We start from the raw sequence: 25,051 nt of genomic DNA, 5'->3' as shown, positions 1-25,051 counted from the left end.
TGCAATCTGGTTATCTTGTATTTTTTATGTATTTAATATTTCAAAATGTGTGGTGCGTCTCTTTCTAAGTATGTACATCATACCTCATTTTTTTTAAAGTGGTGCTAAGTTTATCTGTGCTGGCAGGGCAGTTATGGGAATCAGAAGCCCATTAGGAGGACCGTGAGGTGGGGGGTTTGAGCTCTATTAGTGGCGAAGTGTCCCTCTTTTAAATGTGGGGAAGTATGTGTTTTTGTATGGCCTTATAGTTAATAATATTTGTTTGTTTTCAATTTCATTAGATCATTTTAATTCTATAAGCAAAGTTTTATTAGAACACAGACAATCTAATTTTTTATGTATTGTCTATGGCTGTTTTAACGCCACAAATGCAGAGCTAAGTAGAGTGTATGCAGCGCTACTGTGAACTGTGGCTTGGAGCACCACAATATACATCAATATAACATCCTTAATTACAAGGAATGGTTCTGAGTGGCTTGTTTATTTGTCATATTTTTAATTTTGTCAATACATTTGTGAATTATTTTTTTTTTTATTGAATCGGCTACATAATATCCTAAATGTTGCCTATTATCCCACAAAGCCTAAAATATTTTCTATCCTGCGCTTTACAGAAAAAATATTTACAAACCCCAGCTCCAAAGAAAAAATATTCTCATCATTGAAAAAAATAAATAGTGGTGTACAGTTTACCTGTATGTAATGTACAAATTGTGCACCCTTCCCGCCTACTACTTTTTTGAGTGTGTCTGTTTATACATTGCCACATAAATGTCAGTATTTAATGTGCATTAGACATCATTTGACAAAAGAACATTAACCCTTTCCGAAGCCTACAGTGGTATTTGCTGCCCAATTTAAAGGGATATGAATTTTTCTTTCATGATTCAGATAGAGAATGCATTTAAAAAAAAAAAAAAACAAACAATTCCAATTTATTTCTCTTGTTCTTTTTTGAAGAGGTATCTAGATAGGTGCACATGGCTGAAGCAAAACATGATAGGACAGTGATGGCGAACCTTGGCACTACAGTTCCCATGATGCTTAGGCACTCTGAAGTCCATCACTGTGATAGAAAATAGTGCTGCCATCTAGTGTTCTTGCCGATGTATAACATTATTGCAAAACTGCTGCCATATAATGCACTCCTGAACTTACCTTCCTGATTATTAACAAAAGATAACAAGAACATAGAGGAAAAATTGATAATAGAAATAAATTGAAAAGTTGTTTGAAATTGTATGCTCTATCTGAATAATGAAAGAAAAAAAAATGGTTTATGTCCCTTTTTAAGATGATACATTTTTCTGTTTTTAAAAGTGATTTTTCCTTCTCCATGCGAACTGGAAATGACATATTTTTAAATTCTTTTTTATAAACACAAAAAACTTTTTATATTTTGAAGAGAGTAAAAGGTTGATGGAAAATGATGACAATTTAATGAAAGTTGTTTTGTTTTTTTCTTCGTAAAGAGAAAAAAAAATTGACCTTTTGCCCATATGTAGTTATGAATAGACTCTTGTACTCTCTTTTTAAGGAGTCCTTTCTGCTTATTAAACAACAATTCTAAAACACTTCACATAGAAAAGCACAGTACATTCATTCATATGCTACCGTGGAAGACTCCATGTTTTGCAAATAATTATATCAACAAAGGAAACATACATTACATGTAACGGAATAAAGTATATTGCACTATATATCCTAATAAAGGAACTCTGTCTTAAGAAGAAATAGATTTGCACATATTGTAGGTTTTTTAATATATATTATCTTTTTTTTTTTAAATGATGCATAATTATCATTGTTTAGTTCTGCTTGTTGCATGCTGGGGTTATCTGCTTTGTTAATCACCAAAACAAGCATTGTAGGCTACACAGTGCTGTGCAGAATTCTACCTTTTAAGGGACAGTATACACCAATTTTCATATAACTGCATTTAATAGACACTACTATAAAGAATAATATGCACAGATACTGATATAAAAATCCAATATAAAACCGTTTAAAAACTTACTTAGAAGCTTCCAGTTTAGCTCTGTTTAAAAGGTTACTGGAACACCCACTGCAAGTGGGAAATAACAGACACTCCTTTCCTTTGCATATGAAAAAACCCATTACACAAACAGAAGCAAGCTGGAGAATGTATACGTTGGTATTCTCCTAACTTTGGGGCTTGGTTAGGAATCTGAAAATCAGAGCAATATTATTTAAAAATAAGCAAAACTATACATTTAAAAAAAAAAAAAACTGTATAGGCTATATAAATGGATAATCTACAAAACATGTATGCAATGAAAAATCTAGTGTATAATGTCCTTTTAACAGAACTATATATATATATATATATATATATATGTATGTATTTAGTGTGTGTGTATATATATATATAATATATATATATTATATATATATATATATATATATATATATATTATATATGTGTGTGTTGCTGATGATGATACAAAATAAACATTTTACAATTAATTTTGAGTGCAGTATTAAAATCCTGTATCTAAAAATACATCACTAGCCACTGTGGTTACCTGGTTAGAAATCTACATTGAAAGGGTTTCACAACATAGCTTCATAAGTGTTTAGGCTTATGGGGCTGTGAGGTAAATGATTAGTTGCCAGTCTCATTTTAATATTTTCAGCCCAAACACTCTTATTGCATCAAAATGTCATTTTATTTTATTCTTATTGCATCAAAATGTCATTTTATTTTATTTTTAAATTGCAACCTTGAATATGAAGAATGTAAGTGCTAAAAGTATTAAAGTTTAGCTGGAGCAAAAAATAAAAAATAACATTTATATAGATAAATTTTATGCACTATAAAATATGCCAGAGACAGGACTCACTGCAGAGCACAAATGTTTTGTGAATCTTCATGCTGCAGAGCTTTTGTTAAAGGATTATACCTCTCATGCTTTAACCCTTACAATGCCATATGCTATACACATACAGCTTTTGTAAAAAAAATGTATTCTAAGTGCATTGTCTGCAAATCACTGACTGCTGGTGTTATTTTCTCAGAGAAACATCTGCCATTTTGAAATTGATATCTTTTGCTTAGCAGAGTGATCTTGGGTGTAACATGCTGTCTAGTTATCATTACTGCTCATAATCGCTTTGCTAGCGAGAAATTTGGTACAAAAAATGTAAAACAGGATGTAAGATTATGATTCAGTGAACAGTATTACATAATTTTGTTAATTCAGAAATTAAATGCTTGGTCTTTTTTATACTGAAAAAAGTAAATACTTTTCTCCTGTTAAGTGTAGTCAGTCCACGGGTCATCCATTACTTATGGGATTATATCTCCTCCCTAACAGGAAGTGCAAGAGGATCACCCAAGCAGAGCTGCTATATAGCTCCTCCCCTCTACGTCATACCCAGTCATTCTCTTGCACCTAACTAATAGATAGGACGTGTGAGAGGACTGTGGTTATTAAAATTAGTTTTTATATCTTCAATCAAAAGTTTGTTATTTTAAACAGCACCGGAGTGTGTTGTTTTTTCTCAGGCAGCATTAGAAGAAGAATCTACCTGAGTTTGTGTATGATCTTAGCGGTCGTAACTAAGATCCATTTGCTGTTCTCGGCCATTCTGAGGAGTGAGGTAACTTCAGAACAGGGGACAGCGGGCAGGGTTCACCTGCAAGGAGGTATGTTGCAGTATATTATTTTCTAAGGAATGGAATTGACTGAGAAAATACTGCTAATACCCATATAATGTAAGTGCAGCCTTAAATGCAGTAGTAGCGACTGGTATCAGGCTGATATGTATGTATGTTACACTGAGGTATTTCTGGGGAATGGAACTTCACTAAGAAAATACTGTATACATTTAACTTATATTTGAGCCCCCACTGCAGTGAAAGCGACTAGCAGCAGGCTTATTAGTATCATTTCATAATTTTATTTTAAAACGTTTTACTGGCATGTTAATCGTTTTTTTCTGAGGTACTTGGTGATAAAAAATTTTGGGCATTATTTTTCCACATGGCTGTCGTTTATTTATGAATAAATTCAGTTTACTGAGCTTCCCCACTGTTATAATATGAGTGGGAGGGGCCTATTTTGGTGCTTTCTTGCGCAGCAAGAATTCAGTCACAGTCTTCCTATTCCTTCCTCCATGATCCAGGACGTCTCTACAGAGCCCAGGGGTCTCCAAAACTAGTTTTGAGGGAGGTAATCACTCACAGCAGACCTGTGAGACTGTGCTTTTGACTGTGATAAAACGTTTATATTCTGTTATCTGTTTTTTGGGTATTAAGGGGTTAATCATCCATTTGCTGGTGGGTGCAATCCTTTGCTAACTTAATGCATTTACTGTGAAAATTTGGTTGCTATAACAAATTTGGTTCATTGTGATTTCAACTGTGACAGTTTATTGGTGTTTCTTAAAGAAACCAAGGGCTAGACAGTCTAATTTTCGTGCCTTTCGTAACTTCAAGGCAGGAGCAGCATCAACTTCCTCAGCTCCGAAGCAGGAAGGAACTGTTGCTCGCTACAGACAGGGCTGGAAACCTAACCAGTCCTGGAACAAGGGCAAGCAGGCCAGAAAACCTGCTGCTGACCCTAAGACAGCATGAAGTGAGGGCCCCCGATCCGGAAACGGATCTAGTGGGGGGCAGACTTTCTCTCTTCGCCCAGGCTTGGGCAAGAGATGTCCAGGATCCCTGGGCGTTAGAGATCATATCTCAGGGATATCTTCTGGACTTCAAAGCTTCTCCTCCAAAAGGGAGATTTCATCTTTCAAGGTTGTCAGCAAACCAGTTAAAGAGAGAAGCGTTTCTACGCTGTGTACAAGACCTTTTATTAATGGGAGTGATCCATCCAGTTCCGCGGTCGGAACACGGACAAGGGTTTTACTCAAATCTGTTTGTGGTTCCCAAAAAAGAGGGAACCTTCAGACCAATTTTGGACTTAAAGATCCTAAACAAATTCCTAAGAGTTCCATCGTTCAAAATGGAAACTATTCGGACAATCTTACCTATGATCCAAAGGGGTCAATACATGACCACAGTGGATTTAAAGGATGCCTACCTTCACATACCGATTCACAAGGATCATTATCGGTACCTAAGGTTTGCCTTCCTAAACAGGCATTACCAGTTTGTAGCTCTTCCCTTCGGGTTAGCCACGGCTCCAAGAATCTTTACAAAGGTTCTGGGCTCTCTTCTGGCGGTACTAAGACCGCGAGGAATTTCGGTAGCTCCGTACCTAGACGACATTCTGATACAACCGTCAAGTTTCCAGACTGCCAAGTCTCATACAGAGTTGGTTCTGGCATTTCTAAGGTCGCATGGGTGGAAGGTGAACGTAGAAAAGAGTTCTCTTTTGCCACTCACAAGAGTTCCCTTCTTGGGGACTCTTATAGATTCTGTAGAAATGAAAATTTACCTGACAGAAGACAGGTTAACAAAACTTCTAAATGCTTGCCGTGTCCTTCATTCCATTCAACACCCGTCAGTGGCTCAATGCATGGAGGTAATCGGCTTAATGGTAGCGGCAATGGACATAGTACCTTTTGCACGCCTGCATCTCAGACCACTACAATTGTGCATGCTAAGTCAGTGGAATGGGGATTACTCAGATTTGTCCCCCTATGCTGAATCTAGATCAAGAGACCAGAGATTCTCTTCTATGGTGGCTTTCTCGGCCACATCTGTCCAGGGGGATGCCCTTCAGTAGGCCAGACTGGACGATTGTAACAACAGACGCCAGCCTACTAGGTTGGGGCGCTGTCTGGAATTCCCTGAAGGCTCAGGGATCATGGACTCAGGAGGAGAGTCTCCTTCCAATAAACATTCTGGAATTAAGAGCAGTTCTCAATGCTCTTCTGGCTTGGCCTCAACTAGCAACTCTGAGGTTCATCAGGTTCCAGTCGGACAACATCACGACTGTGGCTTACATCAATCATCAGGGAGGGACAAGGAGTTCCTTAGCGATGATGGAAGTCTCAAAGATAATTCGCTGGGCAGAGTCTCACTCTTGCCACCTGTCAGCGATCCACATCCCAGGCGTGGAGAACTGGGAGGCGGATTTCCTAAGTCGCCAGACTTTTCATCCGGGGGAGTGGGAACTTCACCCGGAGGTATTTGCACAACTGCTTCGGCGTTGGGGCAAATCAGATCTGGATCTCATGGCGTCTCGCCAGAACGCCAAGCTTCCTTGTTACGGATCAAGGTCCAGGGACCCGGGAGCGGTTCTGATAGATGCTCTGACAGCACCTTGGGTCTTCAACATGGCTTATGTGTTTCCACCCTTCCCGATACTTCCTTGACTGATTGCCAGGTTCAAACAGGAGAGAGCATCGGTGATTCTAATAGCGCCTGCATGGCCACGCAGGACCTGGTATGCAGATCTAGTGGACATGTCGTCCTGTCCACCATGGTCTCTGCCTCTGAGACAGGACCTTCTGGTTCAGGGTCCTTTCAAACATCCAAATCTAATTTCTCTGAGGCTGACTGCATGGAGATTGAACGCTTGATTCTATCAAAGCGTGGATTCTCGGAGTCAGTGATTGATACCTTAATACAGGCTAGGAAACCTGTTACCAGGTAAATTTACCATAAAATATGGCGTAAATACTTACATTGGTGCGAATCCAAGAGTTACTCATGGAGTAAGGTTAGGATTCCTAGGATATTGTCTTTTCTACAAGAAGGCTTAGAAAAGGGTTTATCTGCTAGTTCGTTAAAGGGACAGATCTCAGCTCTGTCCATTCTTTTACACAAGCGTCTGTCAGAAGTTCCAGACGTTCAGGCTTTTTGTCAGGCTTTGGCCAGGATTAAGCCTGTGTTTAAATCTGTTGCTCCGCCATGGAGTTTAAACTTAGTTCTTAACGTTTTACAGGGTGTTCCGTTTGAACCCCTTCATTCCATTGATATCAAGCTGTTATCTTGGAAAGTTCTGTTTCTAATGGCTATTTCCTCGGCTCGAAGAGTCTCTGAGTTATCAGCCTTACATTGTGATTCTCCTTATCTGATTTTTCATTCAGACAAGGTAGTTCTGCGTACTAAACCTGGGTTCTTACCTAAGGTAGTCACTAACAAGAATATCAATCAAGAGATTGTTGTTCCTTCATTGTGCCCTAATCCTTCCTCAAAGAAGGAACGACTTCTGCACAATCTGGACGTCGTCTGTGCCCTGAAATTCTATTTATAGGCAACTAAAGATTTTCGACAAACTTCTTCCCTGTTTGTCGTTTATTCTGGACAGAGGAGAGGTCAAAAGGCTTCGGCTACCTCTCTCTCCTTCTGGCTTCGTAGCATAATACGTTTAGCCTATGAGTCTGCTGGACAGCAGCCTCCTGAAAGAATTACAGCTCATTCTACCAGAGCTGTGGCTTCCACTTGGGCCTTTAAAAATGAGGCCTCTGTTGAACAGATTTGCAAGGCTGCAACTTGGTCTTCACTTCACACCTTTTCAAAATTTTACAAATTTGACACTTTTGCTTCTTTGGAGGCTGTTTTTGGGAGAAAGGTTCTTCAGGCAGTGGTTCCTTCCGTGTAAAGGTCCTGCCTGTCCCTCCCGTCATCCGTGTACTTTTAGCTTTGGTATTGGTATCCCATAAGTAATGGATGACCCGTGGACTGACTACACTTAACAGGAGAAAACATAATTTATGCTTGCCTGATAAATTCCTTTCTCCTGTAGTGTAGTCAGTCCACGGCCCGCCCTGTTTTTACGGCAGGTCTAAATTTTAAATTAAACTCCAGTCACCACTGCACCCTATAGTTTCTCCTTTCTCGTTTGGTTTCGGTCGAATGACTGGGTATGACGTAGAGGGGAGGAGCTATATAGCAGCTCTGCTTGGGTGATCCTCTTGCACTTCCTGTTAGGGAGGAGATATAATCCCATAAGTAATGGATGACCCGTGGACTGACTACACTACAGGAGAAAGGAATTTATCAGGTAAGCATAAATTATGTTTTTGTTGTATTTATTCTAATATTATAATAAGAAAATGGACTTTTCTGTAATCTGTTGGTAAAAGAGACTTTAAATAATAATCTATTCTAAGCAAAGGCCTGGGCCCTTATCGATCTGCTTCCGGATTATTCTTCTGCGTCTCTTTAATGTGGACACTAGGTAACTAGTTAATGAATCTTGCCAGTCTTGAAAGGTGCCAGAAGCAGTGTCTGGGCCCAAAGCACCCAAAATAGTGTGCTAAGTGATCAAATGACCCAATAATATAAAGGTCTCTAGGCTGGCGAGATTAATAAAAAAAATATTTATAAATGAATAATATACAAATTCAGAATGTCTTGTGGGGGGGGGGAGAGCTTGCATCAGGGGCCTCTGTTGGTTAGGTCCGCCACTGATTAACAGGAAATGCATGTGGTGCGTTGGATAGATTGCTCACTGCCTGAACAGTTGTCCCATCTCACGTTATATCCAAAATACAGACCATGCTGTGGATAATAACACCCATAGCCCTTACTCCCTTTTTTTTTTTTGATTGCCTGCCAACTGGCATCCATTTCACTTATTACTGTTAAAATATTTATATTTTTTTACTACTATTTTTCTTTTTTTCTTTCAGTATAGGTGAAATTAAGGAAAAGATGTTACATTGTAATATTATTTTCTGTTTATTCCACAATAGACTGTCTGTTTAAATGCCTTGTACAATTAATGTTGCAATGCATATATTTTACTCAGGAAGCAGTTACGCCTACTGCTTTTTTTTTATTTATTTTTTTATTCTGCTTCAACCTTTGGACTAACAGGGAAAAAGTTGTAGCTTTAAAATGAGTCATTTACTGTAAATGTCTGACAGAAATTCATTGTAGTCATGTTTAACGTGTGATGATTTATACACTTCAGCTACATAAAGTGGACAGTAAAGCCAAGTTTTTCAGTCTTGTTATTCAAAGTATGTGTTTTTTTGGGGGGGGGGTTTCCCCCTCTATCTAATCGTGATCGTCAAAGTTAATATTTATGGTAAATTTCTGCTGTTCCTGAATCCAAGCAATTTCTGAATTAAATGTGTCAAATGAGGTTGGTGGGCAGTTTTTATGCTTCAAACATAAGTGTTTGTAAGGAACAACAATTTGGATAATTTTACTGATGCTTCAAGTATTTGAAACCTCATTTTTTTTCTCATAATTCATATAGAGCATACAATTTTAATCAACTTTCCATTTAAAATCTAATATATTAATTTGCTTAGTATACCTTGTTGAAGAAGTAGCAATGCACTACTGTGAGATAGCTGAATGCACTGGTGAGCCAATAAGATGAGGCATATACATACAGCCACCAGTCAGCAGCTCCTGAGTCTACCTAGGTATCTTTTTTCAACAAAGATGTTGCAATATTTTATTTTACCACACACAATTAGACATTTAATAAGGTATTACATTTTTATTTTAATGCCCATTTTAAGAAATAATTAGTTTCTTTCAAAAATTGGACAGCCCTAATGCTCTAATTCTGTGATTTCTTATATAATGGCTGTAATAGCTATAAGTTCAGTGAATGCTTATCCAAACTTAGCTTCGTCCTTTGGAAAAAAATAAACCCTGTATCAACCCTTAATTGTTATTCAAATAAAAATCAATAAAGTTTATTCAAAGGAAACCATAAAGGCTTTCCCTGCTGTGCTTTAAACAAAGTTGTGGTTATTCTTGTTATGTTCCACCTTTATTTGCCAAGTGCAGAGGTTTTTCTATTCTGTCTGTATGCTGTGGTGATACTGACCCTTTTTCCTGCAGATGCTGTCTATATGGAGTGGTTATACTGGCCTAGATTCATTAAGCCCAAGAAGGGAATCATTATGAAATGATCTTGATATGGCTAAATCTAGAATGGTTGAAATAATGGTAAAAGGTTAGACAATTAAAGGGTCTATTACAGTTGTTTAGAAAAGTTTATCTACTGATTTTACTGCAAAATAGCCCATTGAAGTCTATTCAGATTTTTTTTAGATAAATTGTTTTGATAAGCTTTTTTTTGTGTGATCAACCCCGAAGTCTTTTTTTTTGTTGTTGTTGTTTTTTTAAACATTGAGACATTGGCTATAAATTTATGAACTCTACAAAGCTGTTAAATACTGTACCAATTATTTTATATAGGTCAGCTGCCAAACATTGCCCTTTTTAGGACAATGAAGTGTTAGGTAGTGATTGGTCAAGGCTTAAGGTCACATTAATGAAGTGAGATAAAAAATTAAGTTTATTGAAATTTCGTCTAGCATGAGTTTTAATGCTAGGCCTAATTATACTAAAACAACATATATGCATAATCAAGCTGTAAAATGGAACCTTGACTTTTGGTGACATTTGGAAAAAAAAGTACTTGATATTTATTCTTGACCGTTATGATATTACCAGAACCAACTTGCCATTTGTACCATGGGTATGTGCAAAATAAAAGTATTCTTAATGAACTCACCCACTGAGACAAACATAGAGGACAAGTACAATACTATTGTTTTGTCTCTAGTTTATTTTCTACAAGTATTTAAAGGGTTGTTATAGTGAGGTGCAATTATGACATGCTCTAATTTGTTAGAACATGTAATTTTAGTACTAATGATCCTGCAGTACTATGTGTTTAATCCCAATAAATGGACCACTCTTGAGCCACAGAACACTGCTAATCCTGAACAAATACTGCTACTGAGCCACTCAGTGGTGCAAGGGGCACAGCTGGGTCATGTGACTGCTGATGATTGCCTTACTGACAGTATTCACTCAAGTAGTGCTCTGTGGCTCCCAAATGGTCTTTAAACTGTGTGTTTAAACCCTTTGTTGGGGTTAAATACATAGCCTTGCTGGGTTGCTAGTCCTTAAATGACCTGTCCTTTTGCACTATAATGCCCCTTTAAAATAAAGACGAGAATTCCAGAAGTACTACACTCTGTCCTCAGTTTTTGTCATTTCAAACCTAAAAATGGAAATTCAGATAGATGCTTGCTCAAACAAAGGACTATGTGTAAAATATATATAATTGGTGTATCCCTTTAAGGGATACTAAACCCAATTTTTTTCTTTCATGGTTCAGATAGAGCATGATTCATATAGATTTGAAAAAGCAGGAATGTAAGCTTACAAACCCGCCCATTTTTGGTTCAGGACCCTGGATAGCGCTTGCTGATTGGTGACTGCATTTAGCCACCAATCAGCAAATGCTACCCAGGTGCTGAACCAAAGATGGTTTGGCTCTTAAGCTTACATTCCTGCTTTTTCAAATAAAGATACCAAGAGAACAAAGAAAAATTGATAATAGGAGTGAATTAGAAAGTTGCTTAAAGTTGCATGCTCTATCTGAATCATGAAATAACATTTTTTATTCAGTGTCCCTTTAAGCACTGGCTAGTCAGCTTGTGGCCCTCAAGCTTTTTGATTGTTCGTGCCTGGTGTAATAGCTGTATAACAGTCTGTAACACTTTTATTTCGCTCACAGGATAGCACAATTATACTGTTTTCCAGTTCTTTTTCTAAAACTCTTATTTAGTACTTTTTATATGTTAAATTATTCAATGACAAAAAATATTTTTTGAAGGCCCAGTAGGCATTTAAAAATGTGTACTTTTAAAGCGTCAAACCTTTAATTTATTACATTTCCCTCTGGCATGTCTCATCTCAGACATGCTGTATTTTGACTTAATTTCCCACAAGGGAGCTCATAGCTGGCACTAAGGGGCTATCCAGTCAACTCCAGTAGGAGGCCCATCTCTAAACCTGTATTCAAACCAATGGGACTTACAAAATGCAGCCAACTATTTTAAGGCTTATTGATTGCAAGTGAAATGTCCAAATAATTGTAAATAGTTTTAAGGAAAACTCTACATTTATCTATTACAGTATAATTTAGTTTTGTAGGCTCTACGCACCTTGTATCCAGACAGGATTCCAGGTTTTTGGTAATCCCTTTCAAGGCCATATCTTCTGCAATCTGAATATCATTTGCATATCATCTACATCAAACTGGGACAGAGCATGATAGCTAGAATATATATGTGGGTATGTTCAAAACCGACATGGACAATCAAAAGTTTAAATCAATGCTACAAACCACACAGACAGTGATTGGACCTCTTGACTGCCTGTTATATCTTTTGGGTCCAGGTCAGCCCTTTATGGTCACCGTGAGGTGAAGGTATGGCATACACTTCCAGTACAGTTACTCTTTACTCCATCATTTTATATTCATGTGATATTTTCTTGTTCATCCAACAGCCCGGTGCTCTACCTCAAAACAGATAATCAAACTCCACTAAAAATCAGGACCTGATGTGGATCATATTCAATTTTTAAATAACGTAGGCTACACACTCTAGGATCGTATTACCAGAGCTGCTGCAGACTCAGGAAGTGAACTGTTTGAAACGAATCAGTTCAGTCTGGTGAACTGATTCATACAGTTCACTGAAAAGATCCAGTTCAAATGAACGATTCGTTCATGAACTGGACATCACTAGTAGGCACAAAGGATACTTAGAAAACATCTTTTACTCCGTATCCTATGTGCCTACGAATTGAATCCACATCAGGTCCAGATTTTCAGTTGAGTTTGATTATTTATACAGTGTGTGAGTGTGTGTATATATATATATATATATATATATATATATATATATATATATATATGTGTGTATGTATGTTGTATGTATGTGTGTGTATGCGTGTGTATATATATATATATATATATATATATATATATATATATATATATATATACACACACATATATATATACTAAATCACTTTCAAGTGCTACAGCAGATGGGTAACATGTCCCTTTTAAGCTCTGCTTATGATGAGCTATTTAGATTATTTAAAACACTGTTGTATTTGAAGAATATGAAAAACAATCTGCATTCTCCAGCACACACATTATTGTTTAATGAGTTTGTAAAACTAGTAAGGGAAGTTAGGTTATCTGTACAGTATTTGTCATTTGTTAAAAGTGCAGCTAACCTCATAAACAAACTGTTGATTTAGTGACTTCTTGCTTAAAGGGACACTGCACCCACATTTTTACTTTTGTGATTCAGATAGAGCATGCAATTTTAAACAACTTTCTAATTTACTCCTATTATCAATTTTTCTTCATTCACTTACTATCTTTATTTGAAAAAGAACGCATCTAAGGTTCTTTTTTTGGTTCAGGACTCTGGACAGCACTTTTTTATTGGTGGGTGAATTTATCCACCAATCAGCAAGAATAACCCAGGTTATTCACCAAAAATGGGCCGGCATCTAAACTTACATTCTTGCATTTCAAATAAAGATACCAAGAGAATGAAGAAAATCTGATAATAGGAGTAAATTAAAAAGTTGCTTAAAATTGCATGCTCTAGCTGAATCATGAAAGAAAAAAATTGGGTTTAGTGTCCCTTTAACTCATTCATTCAGCATTAAGTAGATTAAATGGACAGTCAAAGGGGAGACTAGCCCAGTATGGCACTGCATCACATGATGGTTCTGCTGCATTAAAATTTTGTGCTTTGTATTTTATATTTGTTTAGTCTTTAGATTTTGTCCTTTAAAGGGACGTTCTATTTAAAATTTGTTAGTGTTTAAAAAGATAGATAATCCCTTTATTACCCATTCTCCAGTTTTGCAAAACCATTATGGTTATATTATTATACTTTCTACCTCTGTGATTACCTTGTATCTAAGCCTATGCAGACTTCCCCCTTTTCCTTCCATAAGGCAGGGAGAGTCCACAACTTCATTCCTTACTGTTGGGAAATACAACACCTGGCCACCAGGAGGAGGCAAAGACACCCCAGCCAAAGGCTTAAATATCCCTCCCCCTTCCCCTATCCCCTAGTCATTCTTTGCCTTTCGTCACTATAGGAGGTGGCAGAGAAGGGGCAGACGATTTGGATAGTCTTGTAATGGGTATGTTCCCTTCAAGAAAGGACTGGAGTCTATGTCAGAGCATTGCTGCATGTCAGAGCATTGACTGTCACACTTAAGAGGCTGTGCCTGTTCCACAGCATGGATCCTGGAGGGTAAGACCGTTTTATATACTGTATACACTTTGGTATATAGGGTCACAGTGTTGCTCCTTTATGCCTCGATAGGATCAAGGGTTTATATCTTCTTCAGGGAGATTATTTGAAAAGCTAGGGGTTATTTATAACTGCTTTAATGTGAGAGTTTTTGGGCTCATAGACTGTGTGCTTTTGGCTTGGAACAAACAGGTTTCACTTTCGTTTTTGAGTGTTGTGCAGCTCATAATAACTTAGCGCCTTTTTCATAGCAGGGGAAGTCCTGTCCTATGCACCACGTGACCCAGTACGGTCTTCTTATTTTTCTACAATCCTACTGTGGGCATCACTCCTAAGGAGAGCGTTTTCACTGTTGGCTGCCTGGGTCTAGGAGATGGCGAGTGCCCCAGCCATTGGGATTATAAAGGTGCCGTTTGCGTTTCTTTTTTGTATGTCCTTCTGTGGATATATCTTAGCTATGGAGGACTCTGATACTACATTAGAAGGTTCCGCTCCTTCTGTACTGATTAATAATTTCTGTTTGTATTGTGAGGAGGCCGTGGTTTGCCCGCCTGCTCAATTTTGTTCCATTTGCCTAATCACTGATCTAAAGTCTAAGAAGGGAGACAAACCTGCTAATACTCATAGTGCTATTAGCCCCTCTGAGCCATCTACCTTTCAGGAATCTGTGTCTCGAGAGATTACTACCCTTTCTACACTACCCGCTCCACATGCAGATCCCCATGGCTCAATTAATCCTCCATCTGGAGGGGGCTTTTTTACTGCGGACTTTACAGCGCAGTTACAAGTGGCGGTGTCTGCGGCTTGAGTGCCTTACCTCCCTCTAGCAAACGTAAGAGAAAGGTTAAACATAGTTCTCCTGACCTATAGTCATCTAAATATTGTCGTATTTAGCTACTATATCCCAGCTATCTGAGGATGAGTTAACCTCTGTAGCTTAAGAAGGTGAACTTTCTGAGTTGGAGACTTCAGTTTCTAAACCTCCTTCAGTGGAGGAACCCTCCATTAGATTTAAGATTGAGCATCTGCGTTTTTTATTAAAGGAGGTTCTGTCTACGCTAGAGGTTCCAGAGGCTACACTCCCTGAGGAACCTAAGATCCCTAAATTAGACAGGGTTTATGAAGACAGGAAGGTCCCTCTGACTCTTCCTGTGCCTGTTAAGATGGCAAACATTATTACTAACGAATGGGAAAGAATAGGAACTTCTTTTTCCCCCTTGTCTATTTTTAAATAAAAATCCTGGTCCCTGACTCTCAATTGGATTTGTGGGGCTCCATTCCTAAGGTGGATGGCGCTATTTCTATGCTGGCTAAGCGTACTACTATCCCCCTGGAGGATAGTTCTTCTTTAAGAGAGCCTATGTATAAGAAAATGGAAACTTTTCTGAGGAAGATATTTCAACATACAGGGTTTTTATTTACACCGGTGGCAGCTGTAGCCGCAGTTGCTGAAGCAGCTACCTACTGGTGCGACACTCTGTCTGAGCTCATTGAGGTGAAAACTCCCCTCGAGGATATTCAGGAGAGAATTAAAGCTCTGAGAATTGCTAACTCCTTCATCTGTGATGCGAATATGTAGATTATTCGCCTAAATGCAAAAGCTTTTGGCTTTGCGGGTTCTAGCCCGCCTGGCTCTCTGGTTGAAGTCTTGGTCTGCGGATATGACTTCTAAATCCAGACTCCTTTCTCTTCCTTTCAAGGGGAAGGTTTTATTCAGTCCAGGGCTGGATTCCCATCATTTCTATGGTTACCGGAGGGCAGGGTGCCTTCCTACCGCAGGATAAGAAGAATAGGCCTAAGGGACGGCAATCATCTAATTTCCACTTCTTTTGTCCTGACAAATTACAACAACACCAATCCTCATCCAAGTCTGTGCAGCCCAAGAGTACTTGGAAGCTGGCTCAGTCCTGGAATAAGTCCAAACAGACTACGAAGCCCGCCGATAACAAATCGGCATGAAGGGCCGGCCCCCGATCCGGGATTGGATCGAGTAGGAGGCAGACTGTCTCTTTTTTCAGACGCTTGGTTCCAGGATGTACAGGATCCTTGGGTCCTGGAGAATGTATCTCAGAGATACCGGATAGGATTCAAATTTCATCTGCCCAGGGGCAGATTCCTACTCTCCAGGCTGTCTACAAGACCAGAGAAGAGGACTGCCTTTTTAGGTTGCGTACGGGTTCTCTTCTCTCTAGGAGTAATTGCCCCGGTACCTACAGCAGAAAGAGGTTTGGGGTTTTATTCAAACCTTTTCGTGGTTCCAAGAAAGGAGGGAACTTTTCATCCAATTCTGGTCTTAAAGTGCCTAAACAAGTTTCTGAGTGTTCCCTCTTTCAAGATAAAGACAATTCGGTCAATCCTTCCTCTGGTTCAGGAAGGAAAGTTTATGACCACTATAGACCTGAAGGATGCATACCTTCACGTTCCGATACACAGGGAGCATTTTCATTTCCTGAGGTTTGCCTTTCTGGACCAGCACTTCCAGTTCATAGCTCTTCCAATTGGCCTATCTATTGCTCCAAGAATATTTACGAAGGTTCTGGGGGCTCTTCTAGCCGTTGCCAGAACACAAGGTATTGCAGTTGCGCCTTACATGGACGATATCTTGGTACAGGCACCATCTTTTTTGTCTAGCAGAAGTACACTCTGAGTCCCTTCTCAGTCTTCTTCGATCACATGAATGGAAGATAAACTTGGAAAAGAGTTCTCTTACTCCAAGTACCAGAGTGAATTTCCTAGGGACAGTAATAGACTATATTTCTCACAGATCAGAGACGTTTCAAGCTAACTACTGCATGTCTTACCCTCCAGGCCTCATTGAGACCCTCAGTGGCCCAGTGTATGGAGGTGATTGGACTCATGGTGTCCTGTATGGACATCATTCCCTTTTGCTCGCTCTTGGTGGCTCTGTCCAGATCCATCTGGCACGTGCTTCTTGAGACTTCTTGGGAGATTGTGACTACGGACGCAAGCCTTTCCGGCTGGGGAGCCATTTGGGGTGCCAAGAAGGCACAAGGGCTGTTGACTCAGGAGTCGTCCTCCCTTCCAATCAATATATTGGAACTCCGGGCAATCTTCAATGCCTTGAAGGCTTCGCCCTTTCTGGGTTTGTCCCAGTTTATCAGATTCCAATCAGAAAATATAACCTTGTTTGCCTACATCAACCATCAGGGGGGAATGAGAAGTCCCTTGGCGATGAGAGAAGTATCTCAGCTACTAGAGTGGGTGGATACTCACAGATGTACGCTGTCGGCAAACCACTTTCTGGGTGTGGACAACTGGGAAGCGGACTTCCTCAGCAGGCAATCCTTTCACCCAGGGGAATGGTCTCTCCAGTGTGTTTGCAGAGATATGCAGCGAGTGGGGGCGCCGGAGATAGATCTCATGGCATCCCGCCTCAATACCAAGCTACCCAGGTACGGGTCGAGGCAGAGGGATCCTCAGGCGGAACTGATAGATGCCCTTTCAGTACCATGGAGGTTCAGACTCATATGTCTTTTTCCTCCATTATTGCTTCTCCCTTGTGTGGTGGCTTGCATCAAGCAGGAGCGAGCATCAATGATTCTGATTGCTCCATCATGGCTGTGAAAGACGGGGTTTGTGGATCTGGTGGGGATGTCTTCATCTCCTCAGTGGAGGTTACCTTGTCGCAGAGATCTGCTGATACTGGGTGTCTTCTTTCATCAAAATCTAGATTCTCTGAGGCTGACTGTGTGGAGATTGAACGCTTAGTCTTAGGCAAGAGACGGTTTTCTGAGAGTGTTATCGACACTCTTGTTCAAGCTCATAAGCCAGTTATTTGTCGTATCTACCATAAAGTGTGGAGGACTTACTTGTAATGGTGTGAAGAGCGTGGCTTTTCCTGGCATAAGGTTAAGGTTGCCAGAATTTTATCTTTTCTCCAGGATGGACTGGAGAAGGGTCTATCTGCTAGTTCCCTGAAGGGACAGTTATCGGCCCGGTCGGTGTTACTGTACAAGAGATTGGCTGAGCTTCCGGATGTGCAGTCCTTTGTTAAGGCTCTGACTAGGATCAGACCTGTATTTAGAACCGGGGCTCCACCTTGGAGCCTAAATCTTGTTCTTAGTGTCTTGCAGCAGGCTCAGTTTGAGCCTATGCATACTACTAACATTAAATTGTTATCATGGAAGGTTCTTTTTTGTTGGCTATTGCCTCTGCGTGCAGTTTCTGAGAATTCTGCTTTGCAATGTGACCCCCCTTATCTGGTTTTCCATGCTGATAAGGTTGTTTTAAACACTAAATTAGGGCTCAGATCATAACATTAATCAAGAAATTGTTGTTCCTTCCTTGTGTTCTAATCCTTCCTTGTGTTCTAATCCTTCTTCAGCAAAGGAACGTTTGCTTCACAATCTAGATGTGGTGCTCGTGCCTTGAAGTTCTATCTTCAGACTACTAAGGAATTCAGACAATCTTCCTCTTTGTTTGTCATCTATACGGGGAAGCGTAAGGGGCAGAAGTCTACTACGACTTCCCTATCTTTCTGGTTGAGGAGTGTCATCCGCTTAGAATAGATTATGAGACAGCGGGGAGACAACCTCCTGAGAGGATAACTGCTCATTCCACTAGAGGCTTCCTCCTGGACTTTTAAGAATGAAGCCTCAATGTAGGAGTTTGATGTGTTTGCTTTGGCTGAAGCAGCTGTCGGGAGAAAAGTTTTGCAGGCTGTGGTGCCCTCAGAATAGGGTCCGCCTCTCTTTGTCCCCTCCTGTTATTCCTTCAGTGTCCTCTGGAGCTTGGTTATAGTTTTCCCAACAGTAAGAAATTAAGTCATGGACTCTCCCTGCTTAATGAAAGGAAAACATAATTTATGCTTACCAGATAAATTCCTTTCCTTCCTGGCAGGGAGAGTCCACGACCCCGCTCGTAATTTCTTTTTTCTTGGGCGGCTCCCTTTTTATATTATTTCTTCTGGCACCTTTACACCACCTATGATGTTTCTCCTACTTTTCCTTGTTCCCTCAGCAGAATGACTGGGGGATAGGGGAAGTGGGAGGGATAGTTAAGCCTTTGGCTTGGTTGTCTTTGCCTCCTCCTGGTGGCCAGGTGTATTTCCCAACAGTAATGAATGAAGTCGTGGACTCTCCCTGCCAGGAAGGAAATGAATTTATCTGGTTAGTATAAATTATGTTATTTTAGTTCTTATGACAGACTAGCATTTTAGCCAATCAGTGCTGATCTGACTCATAAATAACTCCACGGGAGTGAGCACAATGTTATCTATATAGCACACATAAACTCGCACTGTCTAGCTGTGAAAAAAAACTGTCAAAATGCACTGAGATAAGAGGTGGCCTTCAATGGCTTAGAAATCAGCATATAGGCATACCTTGGTTTAGCTTTAAACAAAAAATACCAAGAAAACAATGCAAATTTGATGATGAAAGTACATTGGAAAGTTGTTTAAAATTGTATGCCCTATCTGAATCATGAAAGTTTAATTTTAACTAGACTGTCCCTTTAAATGGACACTGCTCTACTGTGTGTTTCTAGGAATTCCAGCGACCAGATGGACTAATATTTATGAGAACTGTGTGCATTTCAGATTCCTTTTTCCTGCTACTTTACATAAAGCCTTTTTTTTTGGGGGGGGGGGGGGGGGATTCAGAACACACTTGATAAATGGCGCTGGATTGTTTTTTTTTATCCTAAATTAAAATTGTTTACTTTAATAAACTACTAAATGTGCTTTTTTTTTTCAATCCTCTTGTCATTAATTTTGCACCATAGCTGCCAGAATAATCTTCATTGCTTTGCATAGCAATGCATTTCATGGGATGCTAAAAGCTGAACAAACACATTTCTTTATTTTGATTTTTAACCCCTTAAGGACCAGCGACGTACCCTGTATGTCGCTGGCCTTTTTTTGGGATTTGTTTTATAGCGCGGTCTTGCCACCAGCGTTAAGACTGCTCTATTCCACAAAGCCTTCTGGAGGGAGGGCATTAATAATAGGGTGTTCTTGTTAGAATTGTGCTATCATGTCCTGAAAAAACCCTTAACGACCAGTGACATACAGGATACATTGTGGTCATTAAGGGGTTAAGGCCGTTGAGTTTGGAATTTTATTTTAGTCCTATTATTTCTGAAGGGCTCACTATGACCTTGAACAAGTCTAAGTACTGTCTAGTACAGGCTTGCTAGACATATTATGAGGATTTTTTAAGCATTCACTGTTCACATTTTAGTTGTTTGATCTGTTTAATGGTTTTGCAAAAAAGTTAAAATCTTAATAAGGGAAGAAAAAGCATTTTTAGATTTTCTATTTGATTTCCTATAAACACTGGCCTATGCCCAGAAAGATACAAAGTATCGGTACATTTTATTTGCTGTAATCTTATGCTCATCTATTTTATTAAATGGACAGGAAACACCAAGATTTTCTTTCATGATTCAAATAGAACATACCAATTTAAACAACTTTCCAATTTACTTCTAATATCAAATTTGCTTAAAGGACCAGTAAACACAATATATTTGCATAATCAACAAATGCAATATAACAAGACAATACAATAGCATTTACTCTTAATTTCAAATGAGTAGTAGATTCTTTTCTAACAAATTTCAGTTATGTATATTTCCACTCCCCATGTACCATGTGATAGCAATCAGCCAATCACAAATGCATATACGTATAGTTCTTGCACATGCTCAGTAGGAGCTGGTGACTCAAAAAAGTGTAAATATAAAAGACTGTGCACATTTTTTTTTAATGAAGGTAAATTGGAAAGTTGTTTAAAAATTACATGCTGTATCTGAATCATGGAAATTTAATAAAACCTGAGTGTCCCTTTAATTCTCACATCTAGTCAGCCAATCATAAGAGACAAATGTGTGCAGGCACCAATCAGCAGCAGCTCCCACTAGTGTATGATATGTGCGTATTCTTTTTCAACAAGGGATACCAAAAGAACAAAGCACATTTGAAAATAGAAGTGAATTTAAAAGTGTCTTAAAATAACCTGCTTTATCTGAATCCTGCAAGTTTAATTTTGACTTTTCTATCCCTTTAAGTACTTGGGATTGTGCCTTCTAGATGAAATATATAGTGCAGGAGATTTAACTGTTTGTTTAGCAATCATTTAGGTACTTTTAGATATCAGATTTTGATTATTTTATGATGATGAACAAACTTCCATTTTTTAAATAAATGCAGAATGAGATGTATTTGTCAGATTGAATTTTGCTTCTATACATAAAGTGGTATGAAACCCAACAGCTTTCTTTTGTGATTCAGACAGAGCATAGCATTTAAAAAAAAAACTCCAATCTACTTTTATTATGAAATGTGCTTCGTTCCTATGGTATTCTTTGTTGAAGAGATACCTATGTAGGTGTCTGGAGCACTAAATGGCAACAAATAGTGCTGCCATCTAGTGCTCTTGCAAATGGATAACATTCTTGCTAAACTGCTGCCATATAGTGCTCCAGCTCCTAGTGCATGCTCCTAAGCTTACATCCCTGCTTCTCAATTTAATATACCAAGAGAACAAGTAACATTTTGATAATAGAAGTAAATTAGAACGTTGTTTAAAATTGCATGCTCTATCGGAATCAAGAAAGAAACAAAAAATGAGTTTTATGTCGCTTTTAAAGGGAGATTCCAACCAAAATTGGAATTAGCATGGGTGCATTTCAGTTTTGAATAGAAGCATTTTTATAATACACATGTATTAGCAAAAATGCTCCTAGCCGTTTCAAAAGTGTATTTAAGTATGCACCGTGCACCAGCATTTTAAACGTAGCACTTGCACAGACCGCCTAAGGTGCTTTTACCATCTGGTAATGACTCAATTTTGTAATTCCTGACATGATACAAGCCCCACTGGTGTGCTGAGCATCTGCATTATTTAAAATGCTGGTGCATTGAGAATATCTAGCTATGCTTCACATGAACAATTAGAGAAAAATGTTAATAATACCTGTATATTACACATATGTTTCTATTCAAAGATGTAATTCATCTGTGCCTTTAAATTTTGACCGGAATGTCCCTTTACCTTGGCTTAGTATGCATACTATTGCAGGTGACCTATATAAATGTTTGAGGGAGGTCTTGTAGTTGTTCCCATTCTATTTTTATACATCACAGTATTTCAGTGTTACTTTTTGTTGTTTTTGCTACTAATTCTTTTGAGGATTGATTAAACTCTGTCTGTGTGTCTACTCCCGATACTCATATTAGTTCCCGTGCTCAGGTATATATTTCTGAATAATAATAGGAATTTAAAAAGTATTTCACCTTCAAGCCTAATCTGCCGAAGTCGCAGCTACAAACCCATTAACCTGATGTAATCAGAGAGTATTTTGAAAAGAAATAAATCCAGCTTTCTTTTTATTACACTCATTGGCACACTACACTGATTTTTTTTTTTATCTGTATATACGTATTTAAAATTCTGCTTTTACCTTTTAATTTACCAGAGTAGGTGTCTCACGGGTGCATACTGACACTGCTGCCTGTTAATTAAGCAGGTGTGTAAGGTTATGAGCCACAGACATTTCCTCCCTGTTCTGTACGCCTATTTAACATCGTAAATGGTACTCATGTGAGAAGGGATCTTTGGTGCCACTATTAGAAGTTAGGTGCTAAGTTTAACAGGTCTTTCAGTAGACATGACGATGATGATTATTATTATTATTTTATTATCTGTAAAACATTTTTCAAAGGACTTACAATAGACTTACAAACTATGTAGCCAGTGTACAGCTGAAACTCAAATACATGTATTCAAAATACAATACCATTATTGCGTTTAAAAAATATTAGGTTGTCATTTAATAATATGAAATTAAATATAAAATGGAAATTAATTTGAAATATTTAATGCTAATGACTTTAAATTTTATAATTTAATATTGCTAGCTATTGACTATTCTCTTTCTGTTTTGCAGATATATGTTGGCTAAAGCAGTAAAACGAAAGTTTGACGAGCATGAAGATGGGCTGGAAGGCAAAGTGGTATCTCCGACAGATGGTCCATCTAAGGTGTCTTACACCTTACAGCGACAGACTATCTTCAACATCTCACTTATGAAACTATACAACCAGAAGCCATTGACAGAGCCACGCTTGCAAAAAACTGTTTTAATAAATAATATGCTGAGGCGAATCCAGGAGGAACTTAAACAAGAAGGTACCCTGAGATCTGTGTTTATCAGCACTTCTCAGTCTACTGACCCTCTATGTGACACCTATCAGGAGGCTCAGCCTGCATTCAGCCATCTTGTCTCCCAGCCCATTCAACCCACTGACTTAGTAAGCACTACACCACTAGAGTCTTGCCTCACCCCAGCATCCTTGCTTGAGGATGACACTTTTTGCACTTCCCAGACAGTCGAAGAAAATGGTCCTAGCAACAAAATGACAGCAACTCCAACGCCACCTCTCATCCAGCCAGTAAAGGATAGCTTCTCTTCTGCCTTGGATGAAATAGAGGAGCTTTGCCCAACATCTACCTCCACAGAAGCAGCTGCACCACCAGAAGTAGCGGCACATCTAAAGGATGACCCTGTTACACCTGGCATCCATAAACCAGAGGGAACACAAGAGAGCCGAACAAGTGAGCCAAAACTAATGGATCCACTCCCTGGGAATTTTGAATTAACAACATCCACTGGCTTTCTCACAGACTTGACCTTGGATGACATCTTATTTTCTGACATTGACACTTCCATGTATGATTTTGACCCTTGCACATCCAATGCTGGAACAGTTTCTAAAATGGCTCCAGACGAACTCCTAAAAACATTATCTCCCTATAGCAGCCAACCGGTAACGCCAAGTCAGCCTTTTAAAATGGACCTTACAGAATTAGATCACATTATGGAGGTTCTGGTTGGGTCTTAAGAGAAAGTGACTTTACATTCTCAATACCCTACAGACTCACAGCACTGTGCATGTATACTCTCTTGCCTTTTAGCAAAAACAAAAAGGATCAGATAAATATTGCATTACGCTGTACTGGAGTGCCTTCTGTATGACCACTTTGGAGAAGAAAAAAAAAAGATTAGTGGTTCTCCAAGGAAAATCATACCACAGTCCATTGAAGATTGCATATTGCAAATGATTTCAAAACCATGAAGACATCAGTTGACGCTGTATATGTTAAGCACAAGAAATATGTTTGGGCAATGCTGTAAATTGCATGTGCATAACTGTCTATTTTTTCAATAAGTTTTATTGCAAGAGGTAAATTTTATTATTTAGAGCCCCTGTTTGACATTTTAGCCCTTTTTTAGGTTGAAACTAGAAAAAAAAATAGAGGCATTAATTACTGCTTTTACAGTAAGTATTGCATATACATGGCTGCTTAGAATCTGCTGCCCAAATGTTTTTATATTTTTGTACAGATTCTGTCATATTGTTTTTCTAGGAAAAAAAAAAAAAAACATAAAAACTAGTAGTGTTTATACACACACAAATGTTATTTTGATAGGGTTTGCTTATGTCGTTCCTTTCTACTTTTAGTGTAAAATAAGAGCTTTTATACAAAAATTTAAATTCTGTTTCTGTGGTGCAAATAAGACATTGGATCAAATTGTGCTTGTGATAGATTTCCTCAGAAGAAAGTATACAAAGAACTTAAACTTTTCCTTACAGGAAGGGACATCCCAAAGTGATAATGAGAAATTTGACAGGAAAAAAAAAGGTTAAACTGAGATGTCCAAAATTATTTTTTGAAGTATTTATCTTCCATAAAAAATGTATTTTAATCCCCAGCCATTTTCAGTGTCGGAGCGGGCCTGCAACTTACTTAATAAGCAATGCTGTAAACGGTCTCCTATCTGCTAATACCTCAAATATTTGATTTGAGTGCTTATATAAACCTAGCTTAAAGGGACATTAAAGTCAAAATGAAACGTTCATGATTCAGACAGAACATGCAGTTCTAATTTACTTCTATTATCAAATTAGCTTTTTTCTTTTGGTAAACTTTGTTGAAGAACACATATAGATAGACTGATAGGAGCACAGGAGCGTGCACGTGTCTATACCAGTCTATGGCTGCAGTGTTTGGAACTATGTATAACATTTCTATGAATA

General features: G+C 38.6%; 1 protein-coding gene across 1 annotated transcript in view; it reads left to right on the top strand.

Moving 5' to 3' along the window:
• SERTAD2 (SERTA domain containing 2) overlaps positions 1-24,637 on the top strand; it is an 85,656-nt gene extending 61,019 nt beyond the window's left edge. The window contains exon 2 of the mRNA XM_053712090.1: positions 22,900-24,637. Coding sequence (XP_053568065.1) covers positions 22,904-23,854 — 951 coding nt within the window. The 5' untranslated portion in view covers positions 22,900-22,903 and the 3' untranslated portion in view covers positions 23,855-24,637. The remainder of the gene's footprint in view (positions 1-22,899) is intronic.
• Positions 24,638-25,051: the final 414 nt, after the last annotated feature.

Source organism: Bombina bombina, chromosome 4 (genome assembly GCF_027579735.1).
Source record: "Bombina bombina isolate aBomBom1 chromosome 4, aBomBom1.pri, whole genome shotgun sequence".
Lineage (NCBI taxonomy): Eukaryota > Metazoa > Chordata > Amphibia > Anura > Bombinatoridae > Bombina > Bombina bombina.
Note: the sequence above shows the minus strand (reverse complement) of the source record. Positions and strands in the feature narration are given on the sequence as shown.